At 43.5% G+C, this 24281-nt stretch overlaps 1 protein-coding gene across 7 annotated transcripts in view; it reads right to left on the bottom strand.

Moving 5' to 3' along the window:
• DUSP9 (dual specificity phosphatase 9) overlaps positions 1-24281 on the bottom strand; it is a 122430-nt gene that overhangs the window by 31894 nt on the left and 66255 nt on the right. For all 7 annotated transcript variants that reach the window (XR_008847582.1, XM_056537881.1, XM_056537880.1 and 4 more), the window contains 2 exons: positions 16875-17401; positions 5438-5940 (listed from right to left, as the gene is read on the bottom strand). Coding sequence is in view for 6 of the 7 variants with exons in the window: in XM_056537881.1 (XP_056393856.1) it covers positions 5438-5795 (358 nt within the window). In the remaining variant the exon portion in view is untranslated. The remainder of the gene's footprint in view (positions 1-5437; positions 5941-16874; positions 17402-24281) is intronic.

Consider the following 24281-nt stretch of genomic DNA (forward strand, 5'->3'; position numbering starts at 1 on the left):
CTATGTAGCTTCTTTAAAGTGGAGCATATATAGCGGGTGAAATAAGTATGGAACATGTCACACTTTTCTCACTAGATATATTTGATATATTGACATGAAATTTTCACCAGATGTTGGTAACAATCCAAATAATCCATCCATACAAAAAAAAAAAAAAAACACAATATGCTCAGAAATTCAGTTATACATTATCTAAAATACACAGGGAAAGTATTGAACACATAAAGAAATGGAGGTGCAAAAAGGCATGGAAAGCCAAGACAACAACTGAAGTCTATTAATAATTAAAAAGCAAAACAGCCCCTTGTCTATGCAAATTAATATCAGCTGGTCCAGTCCTAACTGATGGCTACAAAAAGGTCTCATTGCCAAGGTGTCACACAAGACACATTTCATGATGGGTAAAAGCAAAGAGCAAAGACCTAACTGTTACAAAACATAACAATAGCGTTGTTTACCTTTTTCTAAGCTTCTGATTGTTCCAATGAGCACTGTTGGGGCCATAATATAGAAGTGGAAAGATGATAATTTCACCATAAATTTGCCCCGACCAGGATGAAAAATAATAATCAGAGGAGTTGTCCAAGAGCCAAGGACCAGTGGTGGAGGGCTTCAAAAAGACCAAAAGACCTCCAGGAGGTACTGTTGGCTCAAAGAAAAGAAAAGTAATGCACTCCGCAGCCATGGCCTGTATGCTCGCTCACCACGCAAGACTCCATTGCAGAATACAAAGCATGTTGAAGCTTAGTTACAGTTTGCTGCACATTTAGAAAAGACCGTGAAATACTGGGAGAATATAGTGTGGTCAGAGAAGAGCAAAATGGAACAGTTTGGTGCCATAATACACACCATGTGTGGAGGAGAAATGGCGCTGCACATCACCAACCATACCAAAAACATCATACCAACAGTGAAGTTTGGAGGTGAGAACATCATGGTGTGGGGCTGCTTTTCAGAAAATGGTACTCACAAACTTCACACAACTGAAAGAAGGATGAATGGACAAATGTGCTGAGACATTCTTGATAAAAATCTGCAACCATCTACCAGGATGAGGAAGATGAAACGAGGGTGGACATTTCAGCAAGACAATGATCCCAAACACACGGCCAAGGAAATTCTCATATGGTTTTAAAGTAAAAACATAAAGCAGCTAGAATTCTCCTGTCAATCACTTGACTTATATGCCATTGAAAATCTATGAAAAGAACTGTAGATGGTTCATAGAAGAGGCCCACAGAAACTTCATGATTTGAAGACTGATTGTGTGGAAAAATGGGCAAAAATCCCACCAGAACAATGCATGTGACTTGTTTCTCCATACAGGAGGCATCTTGAAGCCATCATTACCAACAAAGGCTTCTGAACAAACTATTAAATCAATATCAGTAAGCCTTTAATACTTTTTCCCTGTGTCATTTAACATTACTAATCATAATTAAATTTCTGAGTTTATTTGTTTTGGTTTCGTTGTATTCATGGATTACTTAGGCTATTACCAACATCTGGTGAAAATTTCATGTCCTTTCAGCCCCTTAGGAAATATATTTAGTTACAAAAATGGTGACGTGTTCAATACTTATTTTACTTGCTGCCTCTGCTGGTAGTGGAGGGTAGACAAAGGCTCTGTTTACAACATGATTCTACGATACGTTCCACATATATGTTGAAAACCTGTCAAAATGGGATGCCAACGTATATGTGCATGTGCTGGCAAAGGCCCCATAAGCTAATAGCTATGTTTGAATCACTTCCTGAACATATATGTGTCATTTTCCAGATGTGTGGTAGTCACTAGTTGACTACATTCGGGCCATTATAGTCATAGGCGCCTGTGCATACACAAGTCGTCATCCCATTTTGACATATCGCAAAATCGGGCTGGGAACCCAGCCTTACAGACTACTGTTAATATTTCATTTTCCTCTTTTATTTAAAGTTTTTGTTTTCACAATTCTTGTCAATGAAGACAACAAAGCATTTACGGTTTTATGAAAAAAAAAAATTCCATAATCTCTTTCGGGGTTAATCGGATAGATTATTCATATGGGATCCACTTCTAGAACACATGTCCATAGTCTATAATTAGTTCTAATTGCTGATATTTCTGCATTTCCTATCCCTCTCCGCTCCCCAGACTGGACTGTTTCCTGGTAACTGGCAGGAGCACGAACCATTTCGAATGCGACATCGCACGCTGAGCATGAATGGGCTGTAAATGGAATCCTGAATGTGTTCAGTTTCTGTAGCTTGTAGCTTTTAATGTAAAATTTCAGAAAAAAATATTCTAAAAAACATTTAAGGATGGTCACAGGTACAAGGTACAAGGTATAAGCAGTACTATAGTAATAAAGGGGATATATTGCAGTACTACAGTAATCAAAAAGGGGATATATTGTTATCACCAAGAAAAGCTATATAGTATTAGTATTAGGCTAAGTTAAAGGGGTACTCGGAAAACTATTTATTTTTAAATCAACTGGTGCCAGAAAGTTAAACAGATTTGTAAATTACTTCTATTTAAAAATCTTATTCCTTCCAGTACTTATCAGCTGCTGTATGCTCTAGAGGAAGTTGTGTGGTTCTTACCAGTCTGACCACAGTGCTCTCTGCTGACACCTCTGTCCGTGTCAGGAACTGTCCAGAGTAGGAGAAAAACCCCATAGCAAACCTCTCCTGCTATGGACAGTTCCTGACACAGACAGGGGTGTCAGCTGAGAGCACTGTGGTCAGACAGAAAAGAACAACACAGCTTCCTGTGGAGCATACAGCAGCTGATAAGTACTGGAAGGGTTAAGATGTTTTAATAGAAGTAATTTACAAATCTGTAAACTGTTCCACCAGATACCCCTTTAACTTAGAAGAATTTGTTAAAGAGAAAAAATGGAGAGACCGATACCGGCACCTGGTGTATTACCCTAGGTAACAGGAGCTAAAGAGGTCCAGAATTGGACAGGAACCATCTAGATGGACACTCATCTTAGAAAAGATAGTAAAGGCTTATAACCCCAGTGATGATGGGGTACTGAAGATGTGGAGTCGCTGCCAGGCCTTCTGGGTAGCTGGAATCAGTGGCACTGTCCTGGATAGAATGCAGAGAAACTTGGAAAAATACCCTTTGCAGATGGCGCTGCGGCTCCTTCAGAATGATGAAAGTGGACCAATGCTTGGTTTAAGGCTCAGAGTGGAACCATTTTTATTGAGTTATTAAAATAAAAACATGCGATGATGCGTTTCGGGAACCCTCCCTTCCTCAGATCAGAATCAGATCTGAGGAAGGGAGGGTTCCTCCCGAAACGCGTCATCGCATGTTTTTTATATTAATAACTCAATAAAAATGGTTCCACTGTGAGCCTTAAACCAAGCATTGGTCCACTTTCATCATTCTGAAGGAGCCGCAGCGCCATCTGCAAAGGGTATTTTTCCAAGTTTCTCCGCTTAAGTTAGAAGGTTTTTATGATGGATTTTGAGGCTGAAGTTACCTGTTTAGTACATAGACCTACATCGATGATGATAGCAGGGTCACTGTTTACTGTTACCTATACCTAACCATTCCCAGTAGCAGGAGGACTGCATGCAATGAATTACAACACCTCCTCACCCCGAGGACTGAAGCAACAAGTTGACTATTGAGCGATGACTTTGAGACGTGCTATAAATAGTGGTGGTCTCCTCTGAAGGTCTGGCTATTGGCAGGCAGGTTCTATAAATGCTGTGAGGTGGCTTTATACTGCAATTATCTTATGTGGATGTCACTTACTTGACAGGAAAAGTGAAGGACGTAATTCACAGTAAGAGCTTTGCATTCTGAATATTAAATAGCAAAATCCCCTGTAGTTCCTGCTGTCGGTTAGTTCCAAGTAATGAATCAAGGTTTCAAGACTTTCCTTGTATATTTTTGTGAACAAATGCTACATGCATGTAACCCTTGCTGTCTGCCCTATGTCCCATCTGCAAAGAGTGTTTTTTCCACATTTTGTATTTCTTTTTTTTTTACACAATGCCAATTCTCTTGAAACAGCTTGCATAGTAATATATCTTCTATGGCAAGTGCACAATATGACTGTTTTGTGTATTGTTGTCTGTATGGAGCCCAGAGGTGTAATCTGAAGCTTCTGGGTTCCATTGTACACGTTTCTATAGCATTCCCAACCAGCCATGTGCCATTTATAATATTAGTGTTGATATCTCCACCGGATCAAAGGGAACTAAAATATATTGGGACTTGGGAAAGAGAATTGGGAACGAAATTTTCAATTTCAGAGAAGAGTAAGTGGCCGTCTGTATCAGGTACCAATGCACTTAGATAGAATTCATTCTTTAATGATACCCCAGTGCTGGCGGTGATCTGGCCCTTCTTGCCAATGGACGGGGTCCTTGTTGCCAACTTTTTTGGGACTGCCCGGTACAGAGAGAAGTTTGGCGAATTATAGCAACTATGTCAGACTACTTAGTTCCATATTCACTTTTCCACTATCTCAGTCAAGCAATATAGGACTGGTATGTCACCTGGTGAACGCAGTGAGGGCATGTATCCTGGCAATATGGAGGTGCATTGGGCTCCCTTTAATACAGATGTGGGTCAGATAAGTAGAGGAGATCCAACATATGAGCTGACTGCCCACCTCCATGGTCAAGAAATGCAATTTCTAGGGTTGGTTTCACACAATGGAACCAACCCCCCCCCCCCCCCTTCCGTCGTCCTACAAAACCGATCCTAGATGACCACAGAACCCTACAGTGGCCTAATTTCAATTCAATAGAACAGCAGGGGTGGAATATGGGTTTTGTAGCAGTGTGAACATTGCCTAACAATGTTTTTATTGTGACCTAGGATTACTTGGACAGTTCCATGTGAGAAGAACTACTATAAACTCCCTTTTCTGCTAAAAGAGCGATCTTTGAGTTCAACGACTTTCTTTACTCTTTTTCCTGACAACTACTACTATTAACTTTTTGGAAACACAAGATGTAGAAAAGATATTCCTACGGCAATAATTGGAACATCGGTCTCTGGATTAACAAAGTGCTTTGCAGGTGTGATGATGGTGGTGCTCAGGTATCAAAAAAGATGCAAGGTACATTTGTATGAGGAAAAGGAAAACCGGCCACTCACCATATTCGTCTTCTTGCTTTATTGCATATAATACTCATATAAGAACATAGGGGAGGGGGAAGGAGTGGGGGGTACAAGCGGCAACAAGCTCCGTTTCGCACTAAATGAAGTGCTTCTTCCGGCCATGGCCGGAAGAAGCACTTCATTTAGTGCGAAACGGAGCTTGTTGCCACTTGTACAAGAAGACGAATATGGCGACTGGCCGGTATTTCTTTTCCTCATACAAATGTACAAGATGTAGAGCATTGTGCATGAAAAGTGGTTATGGACAGTCATGGATGCATTCATCATGATGTTGGTCCTAAAATATTTGTTTTTCACCTTGTAAGTAGTAGGCTTGGCACCCTTCCTTCCTAAGCTTATGGAGCAGGGTCACCAGAACGGGTTCCTGTTCCTCTGACTGGATGCCCATTCGCCCTGGGAGACTGGCAGTGCACTCATCATACAAAAGGGCCACTTCCCTTATAGCAGGAGGGGATCCAGGAAGGAGAGAATGGGCAGAGAGGTTGCCTTTGCGTAGTCGCCGTAACATCAGCCCAGGTAGAGCTACATGCACCGCTTTCTCCACATGTGAAGAGTCATAAAGCTCCCTGCTACGACAGTCCAAGATACGAACATTTTGGGCAGGAGAGTCCAGCTCATCCCGCAGCCATTTTGTGGATTTACACAAGGATTCCATCTGTTTCACTCACATGGGATGGACCATGGGAATCAACTGAAGAGGATGGTCTCCATACTGGAATTAAATAGTTTGAGGATTCTTGAACGAAATATTTTAGTTGCCAATAATCCTATAGTCTTTCATACGTGTTTCAGGGCATTTCCTAAAGAAAAAAAAGAAAACAATTAATAAGACTACCAGAAAACAAGCCATCATACTTGAATTAAGGGTTTTACTGCTTTAGAGATTGCTAGTCTAAAGCCAACGCATTTCACACATTACACAGACAGCCTTATGATTCCAATGGTTAATGTGCAATGCTTCAGTTCCCCTGAAGGGGTGCTAAAGGGTATGAAACACTTACTGTTGGGTTCCCACATTGGTCTAGGCAGTCGGGCATTGTGCCATGAGTTTTTGGTCAAGTGACCACTTTAACAAAAAAGGATTGTCCAAAGTTCCTGTGGTTTTGACTGCAAAAAGACAACCGACCATTATTTTAGGTTGTCCCTTCATCAACTATTGGATGAAGATCAGAATGCTCTAATATTATGAATATCCTGTACTCAATGATCCAGGTAGTGAACGTGATTGGCAAAACCCACTTATACATAGATTTGAAGTTGTTCCACATAAGGCATGTACATTAGTGTCAACATTTTTTTATTTGAGTTTGGGATTGGATGAATAAAACATTGCTTCTAGAGAAGAATACATTCTAATAAAGAGTTATACAGAGTCACCATGTAGAGGCACATGGAATACTTACGACTTTGGAGTAGAAATCCATAGATGCCCACATGCTGCCAGACAGACACTGCCATGTACAAGAGAATTTACGTAACTATTGTGGAAATTTTTTGGTAAATTTTTATACTTGGGATTGGTTTTATTTTGAAACACATTCCATAGATTGCAGCTCGGTCAATCCTTGGAATTCCTCCTCTACTATAAGATGACATTTTATCCACAGATCATTCCCCCTACCTTTGTAGAGTTTTTAGTTTATATATCAAGACATGTTGTCTTCTGTTTGACCTCTGTGACCCTGTTGGGACTGTTGTGTTAGGACCTGGGCCCACCGCAAGATCCTTTGTTCTCTGATCCGACAGTCCAGCCCTGACTTTACCTAATTTTTGATCCTCACCACTGTTAGTATTTTCAGGTGAATTTATTTAAAGGGGTACTCCACCCCTAGACATCTTATCCCCTATCCAAAGGATACGGGATAAGATGTCAGATCGTGGGGGTCCCACAGCTGGGAACCCCGCGATCTCTGTGTAGCAGCCAGCGTTCGTTTAGAACTCTGGGTGCGGGTGGCGGGGATCGTTATGTTTCGGCCACGCCCCTCGATGCAAATCTATGGGAGGAAGTGTGGTGGTCACCACGCCCCCTCCTGTAGACTTGCATTGAGGGGGCGTGACGTGACGTCATGAGGGGTGTGGCTGTGATGTCACGACCCCCGCTGCCCGCTCCAAGCATTAGGAACAAATTGTTCCAAACGCTGGGGCAGTGGAGTACCCCTTTAATGTATGAGAGAATTCTCAAGAACATTAATTCCATTCCATTCTTTTTACTTGATATAAATAACTGCATGTAAATCGCATTGTCAGCATACAACATCCTCTAAACATCCACTGATCCCTTTGTTGTTTCCATAATCTCTTTATATCCCACTACATCTCTCCAATCAGTCATTGTAAATTGCTACTACAATATAAAACCATTATGTGAAAATCCCGCTGAAATATATCAGCTTGGGTATGTGGTCTGTAACTATAAGGCTGGCTTTGCTAAAAGGGCTACAATAAGACATCCATAGAATGGGCTATTATGGGTCAAATATCCCCAAGAACCAATAAGAGCCAGGGCATTACAAAACCTTATGGGGGGGATGTAGGGGGGGGGGGTCTGGGAGTAAGTGGTGGGAAAGGTAGGGACAAAATTTGGTGGCAGAGCCAGATGAAAAAAATGAGGGACAGTCACTAGAGATGGGTCAGGGCAAAGATGGGAAAGTAGGGACATCAATGGCTGGACCATGAGTTGTTGTAGCAAGACCATATACCAGTGGAGGGACACCTGCTGCTATGGTAGATGCCAACCGAATGGCCTAAGATAGTCATGGGAGTTGGTCAAGTAGACTGGTGATTGTTCCAGATGGCAATCTTATTAAAGGTGTACCACGCCCCTAGACATCTTATCCTCTATCCAAAGGATAGGGGATAAGATGTCTGATCGCAGGGGTCCAGCTGCTGGGGACCCCCGCAATCTCGGCTGCGGCACCCCAGACATCCGGTGCACGGAGTGAAATTTGCTCCGTGCTGGATGACTGGCGATGCGGGGCGTAGGCTCGTGACATGACGGCCACGCCCTGCTCGTGACATCATGGCCACGCCCCTTCAATGCAAGTCTATGGGAGGGGGCGTGGTCACCATCACGCCCCCTCCCATAGACTTGCATTGAGGGGCGTGGCTGTGAAGTCATGAGCGGGGCGCAGCCGTGACATCACGAGCCTCCAGTGCTCTGGCGCTGCACCTGACGCTCTAAACAAACGCCGGGTGCAGCAGGGAAATCGTGGAGGCCCCTAGTGGTCCATTGCATAGGGGATAAGATGTCTAGGGAAGGAGTACTCATGGGCATCTGAAGGACAGGATCATGGATGCTATAGTGAAGGGAAGATGTTGCTTGGGTATAATGTAAATTAGAAGTCACATATCTAGCAAATAATTGTGAGTATGGAGTCCCTGAATTTCTGAATGATAGGACAGGGCCACCAAATACACTATAAAGGTACATACCTAATGTGGAGGTGCATCTCCAACAATTCTCCATAGGCTTTGGAAATCTAAGGTGTTTTATTTGGGGTTGTATACCATCACAATCTGATTTTGAAGGATTTCTCTAGGTTTGTACACTGTATGTCATGCCATTGCTTTGCAGATGGTACTTCAGTATGCAGCTGACCTGAGACCGGCAATATTGCTCTGCATTCCAGTATATTCACAATAAGAGAGGAAGATGGCTGCCAGTCCTCAGTGCTCATGTTCTGTAAGTATCTACTTAAATTGCTGGTAATGACCACATGTGGTGTCTGGCAGGGGACTTTTTTGGTGGTAGTGGTGGTGTTCAAAGTCAACTAAGACAGACACACACTAAGTTGACTCTTGCCTACACATCCTGCAGATAGGCAAAATAAGACAGTGAATTGGATATTTTGGTTGATTTTTCTGCAAAAACGCAATTCAAGGGCATAATTATTTGGGGTTGGTAAGGCATGTGCCGGGTGCATGGTGCCAGAAGGCATGCCAACAAGCCACTTTGCATTTTGTCAGGAAATGAATGGCTAAGGCAGGAAAATGAATCTGTACCCCAGTTAGGGGTTGCCAACTTTCTTGCCAAAAAATACCGACCATGCTAATTTGCATAATTAATTATATATGCATAACATCACAGGATACACATGCAGGGGACATTTTGTCTTATTCTGACTCCCACAACTTTTTTATGTTATGATATTCGGGCCTGTATGAGGCTCATTTTTTGCGCCCCCGATTTGTGGTTTTTAACAGTACCTATAAATAAGAAGGTTGCAGTTAGTTACTTACTACAACTCCCAGCATGTCCTGATACAGCCTGTGGCTCAGCAGCTGCCCCAAAGGAAAACTACAACTCCCAGCATGTTGGACTGTATAGTGGTATATAGTATAGGTCAGTGTTTTCCAACCAGGGGTGCCTCCAGCTGATTCAAAACTACAATTCCCAGGATGTTGGACTATTTCGTAGTATACAGTAAAGGTCAATGGTTCCCAACCAGGATTGCCTCCATCTGTTGCAAAACTACAACTCCCAGCATACACTGATATAATTTATGGTGCAACTTTCCGGGAATTTCACGATTGGTTGGATAAATACCGGCCATTGCATGGCCGGTATTTTTTATATAAAAATACCGGCAGGGTGGCCAAAATACCGTCTATGCCAGCAAAATACCAGCCAGGTGGCAACCCTAACCTCAGTTGAAGGAAAGCTTTGCTACACCTCTGCACAAGTAAAAGGGTATTTCACCAGGATACATTTCAAAGACATCACTTGAATTTATAGGTGCTAAGTAATATGGTAACACATTTTGTCAGGACCAACCTGCTGACTCAACTGACCTCTGGACTCTCTCCCAATGGTAGATGTTGGTGGGGAGAAGGATTGGGAGGTTGGATTTTAACATGTCTGATCCAGTGGCATTCGGTAACCATACACACATGAAAAGTTGGCTGAATGGAAGGGGACAAGTCTGGAGGCCCTAAAACACTTTACACATTGGCCAAACCAATGATTCCTATGGATCACAATTACTAGTAGACTGGGATTTTCCATAGAGAGAGTGGTGAAGAAGGAGCTATCTGTGACCCACAGCAAATTCTTTTTGGAGAGCAATGACCCTAACTACTTTTCTCTTCCATCTTCTCACTTGTTCACATTTGGTCCAGAAAATGTTTCCTAGGACCAGGTAATTGCATGGACTCCAGATGAACACCCCCTTTATATATATATATATATATATAAAAAAAAATACTTTCATGAGGTTACCGGTCCTTTAAAAAGAACACTTTGCTAGGTTTCACATTGTTCGCTTTATTAATAATACTGAATAAAAAGAGCATTGAAAAACTAGCAAAAGCTTTTCTCTGATGAGCCAATTCAGAAATACTGAAGAGTGTGATCATATGACAGCCGCGGTATTAATGAATAGCACGGTATAGAGGGGGGAATCAGAGCGGTATAATTAACATCTCTACGGCACAGTGTATACTTGTTGTCTGTGATACATTGGGACACATCTACTCTATGGAGAAGTTCACTGATCATTATGTAAACCCCGGATTTCAATGTACAGAAGCTGCAGTACATAATGGGACTTCTATTCTTACTAAACACAGTAGACGCTATTACCAGGTATAAATAAGATAAAATGTGATTTACAATGGAGATTACAACAAAAGGGACCCCTGGTTGGGGTACAAAAGCAATGGCAAGAGACCTGATCTCATTTTTTCTCCAAAACGCTCAAAGTAACTTTTAAGCAAACACATAACCAATAAAAAAAAAAGGACCCTACTCACTGAAACATTAGGAACCAATGCCAGGCCCCATTGACATGACTACTAAAGCATACTTTTTTGATAAATGACTTCAGTGAAACACTGTGCACAATAGTCTTTCCCTAAATGACAATAAAGGGGTACTCAATTAAAATAATGTATCCCCTATCCTAAGGGTCCAAAGGATAGGGGATAAATGTTGATCTCCTGTACTCCTGTTGCCTCACTCCTCTCTGGAGATGAGGAACCTGAAAAGCTAGCCGGTCATCTAAAATGGGTATCCCCTATCCAAAGCATAGGGAATAAGATGATTGATCGTTGGGGGTCGCAGCTAGGACCCCCACGATCTCTGGCGCAGCACCCCTGTCATCCAATGCCGAATGATGGGCGACCACATCTGTCACGTCTCCTCCATTCATGTCTATGGGAGGAGGCGTGACGGCTATGTACAAGCTGTCACCTCCCCACCCATAGACATGAATGGTTGTAAAAAGACAAGAAGCGTTCCATAGTGCATTAAAAGGGTGATATAACTAAGCCGATATTTTCGGATGCGCTTACCCAATAGGTTGTGCAAAGTCAGGCACAACACTCTAAAAGGTATTCCACAATGCAGCCAGTCCCACCACCGCAACGGTGTAGCAAATGTAGCACATACCTCCAAACTCCACAAGGACTTGAATCGGCGCAGAATGGATGAGGAACTAGAAGATCACTAGACGATTTATTTGGAACAGCGCGTTTGGACGCCAGGACAGGCGTCTTTTTCAAGTTCACAACCTTGAAAAAGACGCCTGTCCTGGCGTCGAAACGCGTTGTTCCAAATAAATCGCCAAGTGATCTTCTTGTTCCTCATCCATTCTGCGCTGATTGAAGTCCTTGTGGAGTTTGGAGGTATTTGCTACATAGACATGAATGGAGGAGGCGTGGCGTGACATCACAAACATGGAAGCTCCAAGCGTCCGTGTTCACAGCGACGCAGCGCCGGCCCGGAGATTTAAATAGGGGCTAAGACGTTTAGGGTGGAGTACCCCATTTAAAGATATTATCCAGGATTAGAAACACAGAGCTTGTTTCTTCTAGAACAGTACCACTGCAGTCCTCAGATTGGGTTGTGTTTGGTATTGCAGCTCATTTCTATTAAAGTAAATGGAACCGAACTGTAATACCACACACCATGAGAGCAGATGTGGTCCTGTTTTTGGAAGAAACTAGTGCTCTTTTTATTTTTTATTCCTGGATAACCCCTTTAAGTCACATTTTAAACAAATGATAATTCTTATTGTAATGTCCCAGTAACGGAAGGGGACAGGTGGGGACATGTGAGTACAACTTCCTCTACCAGTGGTCTTCAACCTGCGGACCTCCAGATGTTGCAAAACTACAACTCCCAGCATGCCCGGACAGCCGTTGGCTGTCCGGGCACGCTGGGAGTTGTAGTTTTGCAACATCTGGAGTTCCGCAGGTTGAAGACCACTGGTATAGGAGGTAATACGCATCCCTGCCGCTCCGGACCCGTCGCTGCTCGTCACCGCTGCCCTGGATGTCGCTCCATCGCTGTCGCCGCGTCCCCGACGCTCCGGACATCTTCTTCCCCGGGATCCACGCTCTCCGTCGCCGTCATCATGTCGCTACGCACGTCGCTCCTATTGGATGACGGGACGGCGTGCGCGACGACGTGATGACGGCGAAGGAGAGCGCCGACCATGCAGGGGATCCCGGCATGCAGCAGACACCGAGGAGGCAGGTAAGGTCCCTCCTGGTGTCCTGTAAGCTGTTCGGTACGTCGCGATTTCACCGCGGCGGTCCCAAACAACCTGACTGAGCAGCCAGGTTAGTGTCACTTTCGCTTCAGGGCATGCTGGGTGTTGTAGTTTTGCAACATCTGGAGGTCTGCAGGTTGTAGACCACTGTCCTATACTTTACATTGCACGGATCCCTCAACATGCGATGGTTTCAACAAAAGATGGTCCGTTTGGAACGGATTACCATCGTATGTTGAGGGGACCACTGTACAAAGGAACCAGGCGATAAGGCCAAAAAGCCTTCTAAAACTATCTACAACGAAAGACCACATTGCAACCTTCGGAACTGTAAAAAGTGGTGCAGTATAAACACTATACATAAAATAGCATAAAACACAGCACGATAGTTATCCCATTAAAGGGGTATTCCAGGCAAAAACTTTTTTATATATATATATCAACTGGCTCCAGAAAGTTAAACAGATTTGTAAATTTCTTCTATTAAAAAATCTTAATCCTTCCAATAGTTATTAGCTTCTGAAGTTTTCTGTCTAACTGCTCAATGATGATGTCACGTCCCGGGAGCTGTGCATGATGGGAGAATATCCCCATAGGAACTGCACAGCTCCCGGGACGTGAGTCATCAGAGAGCAGTAAGACAGAAAAATCAACTCAACTTCAGAAGCTAATAACTATAGCAAGGATTAAGATTTTTTAATCAAAGTACTTTACAAATCTGTTTAACTTTCCGGAGCCAGTTGATATATAAAAAAAAGTTTTGGCCTGGAATACCCCTTTAATAATCTGGACAGGTTGGTCCTAGGTTCAGCTCTATTTCTAGCTTTTTGGTATCTCTTACCATAGAGGGCATATAATGGGGGAGATTTATCAAAACCTGTGCAGTGGAAAACTTGCCCAGAGTTGCCCATAGCAACCAATCAGCTTGCTTCTTTCATTTTCATGAAGGCCTGTGAAAAATGAAAGAAGCGATCTGATTGGTTGCTATGGGCAACTGGACAACTTTTCCTCTGCACAGGTTTTGATCAATCTCCCCCATTATGTACAGGCATCTATAATATACCCTTAATGTGTGGATGTGTACCAACTTTTCTGGCATAAATTGTTCATAAAATAATAATAATAAATATACACAGTAAATCAGAAATATTAACAGTAATCAATATTTGGTCATCTAGTTACTTTACAGAGAAATTGCCATTTTCTTGGAAGTGCAGCCGTATTGGTTTCCACTTATAAATGAACTCCTCAGAAGTTTCACCAAGTTTCCTAAAAGCTTATTAAGACGTGACCTAAGGGTGCTTTCACACCACGTTTTGTACTTACGGTTCCGAATACAGCTGGGAGGAGGGGGGGCTTAATTGCGGCACCCGCACTCAGCCGTATTCGGGAACCGTATTTAATGCATGTCTATGAGCCGACCGGAGTGAACCGCAGCCTCCATGGTCAACCGCGTTTTTGCCTACGGTCGAGAAACCGCATACGGCCGAAAACGCAGCCAACCGGAGGCTGCGGTTCACTCCGGTTGGCTCATAGACATGCATTAAATACAGTTCCCGAAAACGGCTGAGTGCGGGCGCCGCGATTAAGCACCCCCCCCCCTCTTCCCAGCCTTATTCGGGAACCGTAAGCACAAAACGTGGTGTGAAAGCATCCTAAGTCCGGGTACACTTCCTATTATCACCACAGCAAAAAATAGCAGCCACAACACCATAAAAAAGTGACAATATCTCTATAACTATCAATCTTTTTCTCCAGCTTTTGTTTCTCATTTACTAATATTTGGCTAACTTTATATTTTGGATGAAAATCTAATTTAAAGGGGTACTCCAGCGCTTAGACATCTTATCCCCTATCCAAAGGATAGGGGATTAGATGCCTGATCACGGGGGTCCCGCCGCTGGGGACCCCCGTGATCTTGCACGCCGCACCCTGTTAAAATCAGTCCCCGCGGAGCGTGTTCGCTCCGGGTCTGATTACTGTCGTTCACCTCAATGCAAGCCTATGGGAGGGGGTGTGACAGCTTGGATAGGGGATAAGATGTCTAAGCGCCGGAGTACCCCTTTAAATGAAAGCCATTTAGAGCTATGGCTCAGATTCCCTTCAGAAAACGGAGAATACGACAGGCAAGCTATCACGCAAATCAGGCCTTGTCTATGAAAACTGACACAAGCGACATCAGTTTGGAGCCCGATGTCAAGTTGTAGCTATGCGCGACACCTACGTACGCCTCTTGTCAGTGTTAGGTTTCAGTTAGATGAGATGAGCAGAAAATGTCAGAAAAGATATAACATAAGGCCTTTTTGTCAAATGGGACCAAGATTCGGTTTATTGTCCTAGTCCTGAATCTAGAGGCATAGGGCATGGCCGAGCAGGTTGTTGGTGTCCCACCTGACACCCAGAGAACCTTGCTAGCTCCAAGTTCCACCACTGGTGATAAAATAATACAAAGTACTCTCAATACAGTGGTCCCTCAAGTTACAATATTAATAGGTTCCAGGACGACCATTGTATGTTGAAACCATTGTATGTTGAGACCAGAACTCTATGGAAACCTGGTAATTGGTTCTGAAGCCCCAAAATGTCATCCAAAAATAGGAAATAGGGAAAATTAAAGAAAAATAAGTAGATAACTAATATAGATAAAGCAAATCCTTACATATAAAAGTATGAAAGATCTGCTGAGAGTTGTAAATCACTGTCTATGTCAGTGTTTCCCAAGCAGGGAGCCTCCACCTCCAGCTGTTGCAAAACTACAACTCCCAGCATGTCCGGACAGCCAAAGGCTGTCGGGGCATGATTGGAGTTGTAGTTTTGCAACAGCTGATGGCACCCTGATCGGGAAACACTGGTCTATGTAGAGGACAGGAGCTTCTTCAGGGTCCAGTACAGTACACACAGTGTCCTAAAAAAGTAACATGGAGCTGTCCTCACCTGGTGTCCAAAGGAGCAGGTAACCCTGGCACAGGTAAAGTGTACAGAACATGTAATACCTCCCTGTACTGAAGGGGGCGCTACCAGACACCCAGTCAGTGCATACACTTCAGTAATACAGGTAAAGAGTACAGAACATGTAATACCTCCCTGTACTGTAGGGGGCGCTACCAGACACCAGTCAGTGCATACACTTCAGTAATACAGGGGTTTTACCAGTGAATACCCGTTCTGATAGGTCAGTTCTTCCGGCCATTGACACGTTTCACAGATCTGGACTGTCTGTATCATTGTATGTCCAGTCTGGTTTCAACTTACAATGGTCCAGAAAAGACCATTGTATGTTGAAACTATTGTATGTTGAGGCCATTGTAAGTTAAGGGATCACTGTATATGCATACTTCCATGTCTAGCTTATCGGGAACATACCATAAACCAAAAACATGGAGGGGCAAGCTGTGCATAACTAGCTTGCCCCCTGACTGGTGAGCAGTAAGGGGTTAAGAAATATACAGGCAAGGTTTTTAGCCCCCTCCCCCACCTGTAAAACTTGCCAGTGGCTATAGTGGTATGTCCCATGGGTCGGGGGGAAGGAGTGCACCAATCAGGGGTCTAATAGTTTCCCGGGCTTTCAGGGGCCCTCCTCTGGGTATTTTATAGCTGTGGTGCCTCCCTTCCCCCCTCAATCTGCCCAGGACCCGGAGTTTTGCCCTCCCTCCCTCCCTTTTTTGTATCTCTGTTTATTGTAAGTCACAGCTTGGCGGTAAGAAGACGGTGAAAGCGGGGTCAACCCGGGGTAGACCTCCAGACAGGATGGTGTGGCAGCACCTCTCGGGTTGGTAAGAAGCCAATCGGTGTCTTTGTTACAGTTACATTGTTATTTATATAAGTAATTTTATAAATAAAGCTGTGGCCGATCCCCACCCACGGAAAAGTTAAATTGTTGTGTCAGTTATTATTTAATTATTTATTGTAGTAAGGGGGAGGGGGAGTAATAGCCTGCTAGGAGCTAATTGGGTCTCAACAGTCTTGTAGTAGTGGCCATGGTCTGTGGGATGCCTCCTAATTTGGTACCAGGATATAGACAGAGCAGGGAGGTTGTTGGACACATTGGAGACTGGGCGCCAGGGGGCACTAACGAGCCATTCTACTATTTCCACTGTATTAGGAAGCTAGCCCTGGCTCCAAGTCTTCACCCTGAGATTGGAGAACAAACATTTGGTTGCTGATACCAAATCACGTTGTACAATCCTAAACGTAGACCATCATCCTTTTGTTGGTTAACACTTTTGATGGTGGACACTTACCTTTCGTACAAGTGTCCCTCTTGTTCAAAGGTTCTTCAATGCGAAACTTATTCTCACAATGCAAAACAGAACATTAGTCGGAGCCTCCGGACGATCATTGTGGGATTCAACAAAATCCAAGAAGTTGTGGCAGATTAGTAACCCACCTCAATGTCCCAACTGAAAGCCCACGTATGTGACTCTCCCCGATCGCCCTTCTTCTCATTCATAAAACGTGGCTCTGCTTTCTCTTTCTGTCCTATATTTTTTTTGTGGTCAGTAGCACCAAGCATTTCCCTCATGAAGTAAATTCTGGGTAGGGTCCCCCCAAACAGAACGGCCTCCAGGTGTCTTCTGCAGCCTATCCGAAGCCACGAGAAATTCCAAGCTGCAATTCAGATACCACAGCGGCCTTCCTCTTTATCAGGCGTCTTTGGCGAGAAGGCATCCAGGTGTCTTCCAGTGTGGAACGTCCGATAACACAACTTCTTCTTCTCCTCTGTCCACTCTTCAGTGTCCTAATGTGTCACACATTGAATTTTTTAGATCTGTAAAGATAAAAAATAGCACGGTAAGACTGGAGATTTTTTGTAAACCAAGCAGAGAGGATCTTACAGCCAATTTTCCTGGAACTCCACCCCTTAAAGGGGTAATCCAGTGGAAAACTTTTTATTTTTTATTTTAAATGAACTGGTGCCAGAAAGTTAAACAGATTTGTAAATTACTAAAAATCTTAATCCTTCCAGTACTTTTTAGGGGCTGTATACTACAGAGGAAATGCTTTTCTTTTTGGATTTCTCTTCTGTCATGACCACAGTGCTCTCTGCTGACCTCTGCTGTCCATTTTAGGAACTGTCCAGAGCACCATATGTTTGCTATGGGGATTTTCTCCTGCTCTGGACAGTTCCTAAAACGGACTGCAGAGGTCAGCAGAGAGCACTGTGGTCGTGACAGAAGAGAAATCCAAAAGGAAAAGCATTTCCTCTGTAGTATACAGCCACTATTAAGTACTGGAAGGATTAAGATTTTTTTTATAAAAGTAATTTACAAATCTGTTTAATTTTCAGGCACCAGATGATTTAAAAAAAAAAAAAAAAAATAAAGTTTTCCACCGGAGTACCCCTTTAACTTCCTCCCCTATTCCTGGGCATTAGTGATGTCGCAAACATAAAATTTTCGGTTCGCGAACGGCGAACGCGAACTTCCGCAAATGTTCACGAACCGGGGGAACCGCCATTGACTTCAATGGGCAGGCGAATTTGAAAACCCACAGGGACTCTTTCTGGCCACAATAGTGATTTAAAAGTTGTTTCAAGGGGACTTATACCTGGACTGTGGCGTGTCGGAGTGGGATCCATGGCAAAACTCCCATGGAAAATTACATAGTTGATGCAGAGTCTGGTTTTAATCCATAAAGGGCATAAATCACCTATTATTCCTAAATTCTTTGGAATAACATGCTTTAGCCCCCTTTAGGCATCACACAGTTAGAGCCCCCCTTTAGGCATCACATAGTTAGATCCCCCCTTTAGGCAGCACATAGATTCCCCCATATTAGGCAGCACATAGTTAGAGCCCCCCTTTAGGCAGCACATAGGTAGAGCCTCCCTTTAGGCAGCACATAAAGCCCCCTTTAGGCAGCACATAGTTAAATCCCCCCTTTAGGCATCACATAGTTAGATCCCCCCTTTAGGCAGCACATAGTTAGATCCCCCCTTTAGGCATCACATAGTTAGATCCCCCTTTAGGCAGCACATAGTTAGATCCCCCTTTAGGCACCACATAGTTAGATCCCCCTTGTTAGGCAGCACATAGTTAGAGACCCCCTTTAGGCAGCACATAGAGCCCCCCTTGAGGCAGCACATAGATTCCCCCATATTAGGCAGCACATAGTTAGAGCCTCCCTTTAGGCAGCACATAGAGCCCCCTTTAGGCAGCAAATATTTAGATCCCCCCTTTAGGCAGCACATAGATTCCCCCCATATTAGGCAGCACATAGTTAGAGCCCCCCTTTAGGCAGCACTGGTTTTATTTCACAGCCAAAAAAGGTATTTTTTTATTTTTTATTTGAACAACTGTCACACCAAATGTGATTTGCACTAGTGTGACAATGAGCAAAAAAGCTTGCCAGCGGAGTTCCCCTTCTAAGCAGAGGTCCCCAACCAGGGTGCCTCCAGCAGTTGCAAGACACACGGCAACCTAGCTATCGCTTTACCTATTACAGCAGGAGCAGCTTCTCTGTCCCTCCACTTTCTAAGCCTGCAGCATGCCGAATGAAGGTAAAATGGCGTCCGTGCAGGAGGTAGGAGGGTCTGGAAGGGAGGGACTGCTGCTGATTGGCTGTAATGTGTCTGCTGACTCTGACTCACAGGGTCAAAATTTACCGCAATGTTAAAGTATAGGGGGCGAATCGAAGTTCACATATGTTCGCCCGGCGATGTGAACGCGAACATGCTAAGTTCGCCGGGAACTGTTCGCTGGCGACAATTCGCGACATGTCTACTGGGCATGTCTACATGTTGTTGGCAGGTTTCCTATTGACATGACCCCAGCTTTTGCAGAGTATGCGACACAATTGTTCCTGACTGCGCTCCGTCATCTGGGTTGACCATGGAGGAAAATACCTCACTGCGAAAATCTAAATGAAGCTCCTATCGCTGGACAGGAAGATCCACCAATGTTCATATTCTATATTTTTCTAGGACAAGAATTACCAATGGGTGTTTGTAGAAAAGTTGCCAATTCTATCTGCTTTTCCTATGTGAGATTCTTGTAAGGTATCTACCCACATAGTTTATATTATGTACCAGTTATAATCCAGGTCACCCCCATGTTGTATTGGGGCCACTGGGCCTAATCAAGCCCTAAGGACAGAATGTTGCAACCTCTATAATTGCTCCCCCTTCCCTCCTGATTCAAACCTTTAAAGGGGTACTCCCGTGGAAAACTTTTTTTTATATATATATCCACTGGCTCCAGAAAGTTAAACAGATATGTAAATTACTTCTATTCAAAAATCTTAATCCTTTCAGTACTTATGAGCTTCTGAAGTTAAGGTTGTTCTTTTCTGTCTAAGTGCTCTCTGATGACACGTATCTCGGGAACTGCCCAGTTTAGAAGCAAATCCTCATAGCAAACCTCTTCTAAACTGGGCGGTTCCCGAGACACGTGTCATCAGAGAGCACTTAGACAGAAAAGAACAACCTTAACTTCAGAAGCTCATAAGTACTGAAAGGATTAAGATTTTTTTAATAGAAGTAATTTACAAATCTGTTTAACTTTCTGGAGCCAGTTGATATATATAAAAAAAGTTTTTTCCTGGATAAACCCTTTAATCCTTCCAGTAATTTTTAGGGGCTGTATACTAAAGAGAAATCCAAAAAAGAAATGCATTTCCTCTGATGTCATGACCACAGTGCTCTCTGCTGACCCCATAGCAAACATATGCTGCTCTGGACAGTTCCTAAAATGGACAGCAGAGAGCACTGTGGTCATGACATCAGAGGAAATGCATTTCTTTTTTGGATTTCTCTTTAGTATACAGCCCCTAAAAAGTACTGGAAGGATTGAGATTTTTTTTAATAGAAGTGATTTACAAATCTGTTTAACTTTCTTGCACCAGTTGATTAAGATGATTTAAAAAAAAAAGTTTTCCACGGGAGTACCCCTTTAAGTTTGAGGGTTTAGGTCAGTGTTTCCCAACCAGTGTGCCTCCAGCTGCTGCAGAACTACAACTCCCAGCATGCCCGGACAGCCGAAGGCTGTCCGGGCATGCTAGGAGTTGTAGTTCTGCATCAGCTGGAGGCACACTGGTAGGGAAACACTGGTCTATGTTACGATCCACCTAAATATTTATGATCTACCAGATTGATCTATAGCCCTGTAAATAAATATTTGCAGCTTAAACCAGCAAACAATCAGTTCTGGATGCATCTGCTGCAAGCCTGGCATTGATCTATTTAAAGCTATGTTGTATTTTTAGCATACTTTAGATGTTGATTCTGGTTTTATAATTACTTATTCTCCGCCATGAGCGGATTGTGAATCCTTTTCATGTATCATTTTGTTTATGCTTTTGCAATTTAACCAAAAACACACAAATAACTAAATCATCTGAAGGAGAATTACCCTATAAAATCATCAATTTTCCTGCAAAAATCACCTAGAAGAGGTGGATCATGTTTTGGCATATTTTGGCAGAATGTGCTCCATTTTTTGTGGGTGGTGTACTTATTTTTGCCATTTTTGTCAATTTTTGAGAGCATTTATGACTTGCTTGACAGTTTTGCTTTCTGAGAGATTTTGGAGAGATTACTTAGCTGGAGTAAGGTTTTTAGACATGTTTATTGTTTGTGACCTTTTTTGAAAAGTGTTCCAGTTCCTGCGGATACACATTGGCCCTCATTTACCAAGAGTGTTGTGTAGGTTTCTTTGTGGGTTTTAATTCCCTACAATTTATTTTCCACGGTATTTACTAAGGTTTCCCTACATTTTGCTTTTTTTACACCTGCTCTGATCTGTCAGGTTTTCCTCAGCTCAAATCCACCACATTTTATGTGGAAACCTTAGTAAATATGTTGTTTTTTTGTGAAAATGTCGGGAACACGCCCCTTTTTCGGAGACCACGCCCCCTTTCCCCGGCAGCCACGCTTATTTTTCTGGTTTTCTTAGCAAAATGGAGAGTTAGTCGTGGTTTTTTCAATTCTGGCGCAAATTCTGGCGCAGATTCTGGCACAGACAGAATATGTGGCGCAGATTCTGGCGCAGACAGAATCTGGCGCACAACCCGACAAAAAATGTCGGGTTTGCAATAGTAAATGAGGGCCATTATATTAGCCCCTGTTGCTAATATCTTAATGAATCCCTTTTGCGCAATGGAGGCGAGAGCCGGTGTTCTGAACTTTCCTGCCTCTGTCCCCCTCTGCCCACTTCATACTCACATGGTTAAAGGGGTACTCCCCTGGAAAACAATTTTTTTAAATTAACTAGTGCCAGAAAGTTAAACAGACTTGTAAATGACTTCTATTTAAAAATCTTAATCCTTCCAGTACTTATCAGATGCTGTATGCTCCAGAGGAAGTTCTTTTCTTTTTGAATTTATTTTCAGTCTGACCACAGTGCTCTCTGCTGACACCCCTGTCTGTGTTAGGAACTGTCAGGAGCAGGAGAGGTTTACTAGGAGGATTTGCTCCTACTCTGGACAGTTCCTGGCATGGACAGAGGTATCAGCAGACAGCACTGTGGTCAGACAGAAGAGAAAAGAAAAAAAAAAAAAAAACGAACTTCCTCTGGAGCATACAGCATCTGATAAGTACTGGAAGATTTCTTTTTAAATAGAAGTCATTTACAAATCTGTATAACTTTCTAGCACCAGTTGATTTAAAAAAAAAAATTGTTTCCCACCAGAGTACCCCTTTAAAGGACATCTGCAGCGTGATTGACACTTATCCCCTATCCACAGGATAGGGGATAAGTGTTTTATCGCGGGGGGTCCGACCGCTGGGACCCCCTGTGATCTCCTGTACGGGGCCGCAGCTGTCCCGTGCAGGGGGCGTACCAGCCGCAGCATGACGTTGCAGCCGGCACGCCTCCTCCATACATCTCTATGGGAGAGGCGGGGAGGCAGCGTTCGTGCCTCCCCCATAGAACTGTATGGGGATGGGGAGGAGACGGGGCGTCACCGTCGACCTCTAGATCGACGCTACGTCACCATGAGCGCTAATGGCGGCGCCCCGTTAGGGGGATCTAGGGGGGTCCCAGCGGTCAGACCCCCCGCGATCAGACACTTATCCCCTATCTTGTAGATAGGGGATAAGTGTATATTGCGCTGCAGTTGTCCTTTAAAGCATTTATGAATCTTTATGGGGTGACAGGCATATTGAAGCAGAGGGTGACGGAGGCGGGGGATCTCAGAACACTGGCTCCCGTCTCCATTGTGCAAAGGGGGTTATTTAACATATTAGCAACAGGGGCTAATATAATGTGTATCTTCGCAACTGGACCATGGATCGGGGTTGAATACATCATTTTAATCTAGTTTACCTGCACGAAAACCCTGTTTATGTGTTGGTGAACCAGCTGTCAGTTTTCCTTTAAAGTGTACCTGTCATAGAAAAAACCTTTGACATGTCCAAGTGACATTTCAAAAGTTTTGATCAGTGGGAGTCTGGGTGTGCAGACCTCCACCGATCAGAACGAGCCATGAGAAGTCTGTGCTGCCTTGCGCTCCTCTTCCTGCCTGTGTCATGTGATTGAGACACTCTCATAGACTTACATGGCGGGTTTGTCTTGATTGTGTGACACGGAAAGGGGAGAAGAACACGCTGAGTGCGAACCTCTCCCAGCTCGTTCTCCTGATCGGGGGATCAGGCCCCCGCCAATCAAAACTTTTGACATGTCGCTAGGACATGTCAAAAGTTTTTCCTAATGACAGTGGCCATTTAAGGCCAAAAGAAGTTGTGTCATTAAAGGGTTAAAAGCAGTTCCCCATAATAATGTACCAAAAACAAAAATATATATATATATATATAATAATAATAATTTTTCAGTATCTGCCTATAATCTTTACAAGTAAATATCTTTGCAGCTGGACCCCTATCAATATACCGGTGACAGCAGATCCTAGTGCTATATACCGTCTTTTGCTAGATTACCTCTTTACACTTACAATAAAAAACAACCAAACCTTTTGAGCTCCAACAAAGTCTGTAACCCAGCTTTTCCAGAGTTTCGAATGCAACAATCTGTCTAGATGAAAAGCTATCCACAGGTGATTGTGGTAAAAGTGTTTCAACATTAAGAACATTAACATATGATTCATAAGTGTGGTGTCCAAGTACAGGATATGCTCCTATAGTCCTGTCAGGTTGAGTCCCTGTACGTCCTCAGGGCTCTCCTGCACTGTTCCCCCATAATGTGAATAGGTTGTATATTAAGTGTAAAGGACCTTTGATGTTGGTCACATGATTGTTAGTCACATAATAATGTTGATCACATGTTTAAGTCATATGTTTGTTACCCAGAGAGCATCAGGTGAGTAGGTGACCTGCAGGTAGCCTATGGACTCCTTGCTCAGCCCCCTTTATAAGATAGAAAGAAGCTGAAATCTCGCTCTTTTGCTCTCTCTTGTGATTCTTTCGTGCTGAGGTTCAGTCCAGTCCAAACGTCTCAGGGTCAGTGTCCAGCACATCTGGAGGCCTCAACCTAAATTGCAGCCACAAGTCAGTAAGTCAAGTCGTCTTTATCATCTGTCATCATCTTCAGTCAAGTCAAGTTAATTATAGTCAGCGTGGCCGGCACCTATAGTCTGTCAAGTCCCTGCAAGTCCCAGCAAGCTGCGAGGTTCCTCATGTTAATGGTCACCTCTCTGGGATCCAGGCCGAACTGTATAGACTGTACTATTTGTCTACCTCAGTAAAAGCTACCATT

Source organism: Hyla sarda, chromosome 9 (genome assembly GCF_029499605.1).
Source record: "Hyla sarda isolate aHylSar1 chromosome 9, aHylSar1.hap1, whole genome shotgun sequence".
Lineage (NCBI taxonomy): Eukaryota > Metazoa > Chordata > Amphibia > Anura > Hylidae > Hyla > Hyla sarda.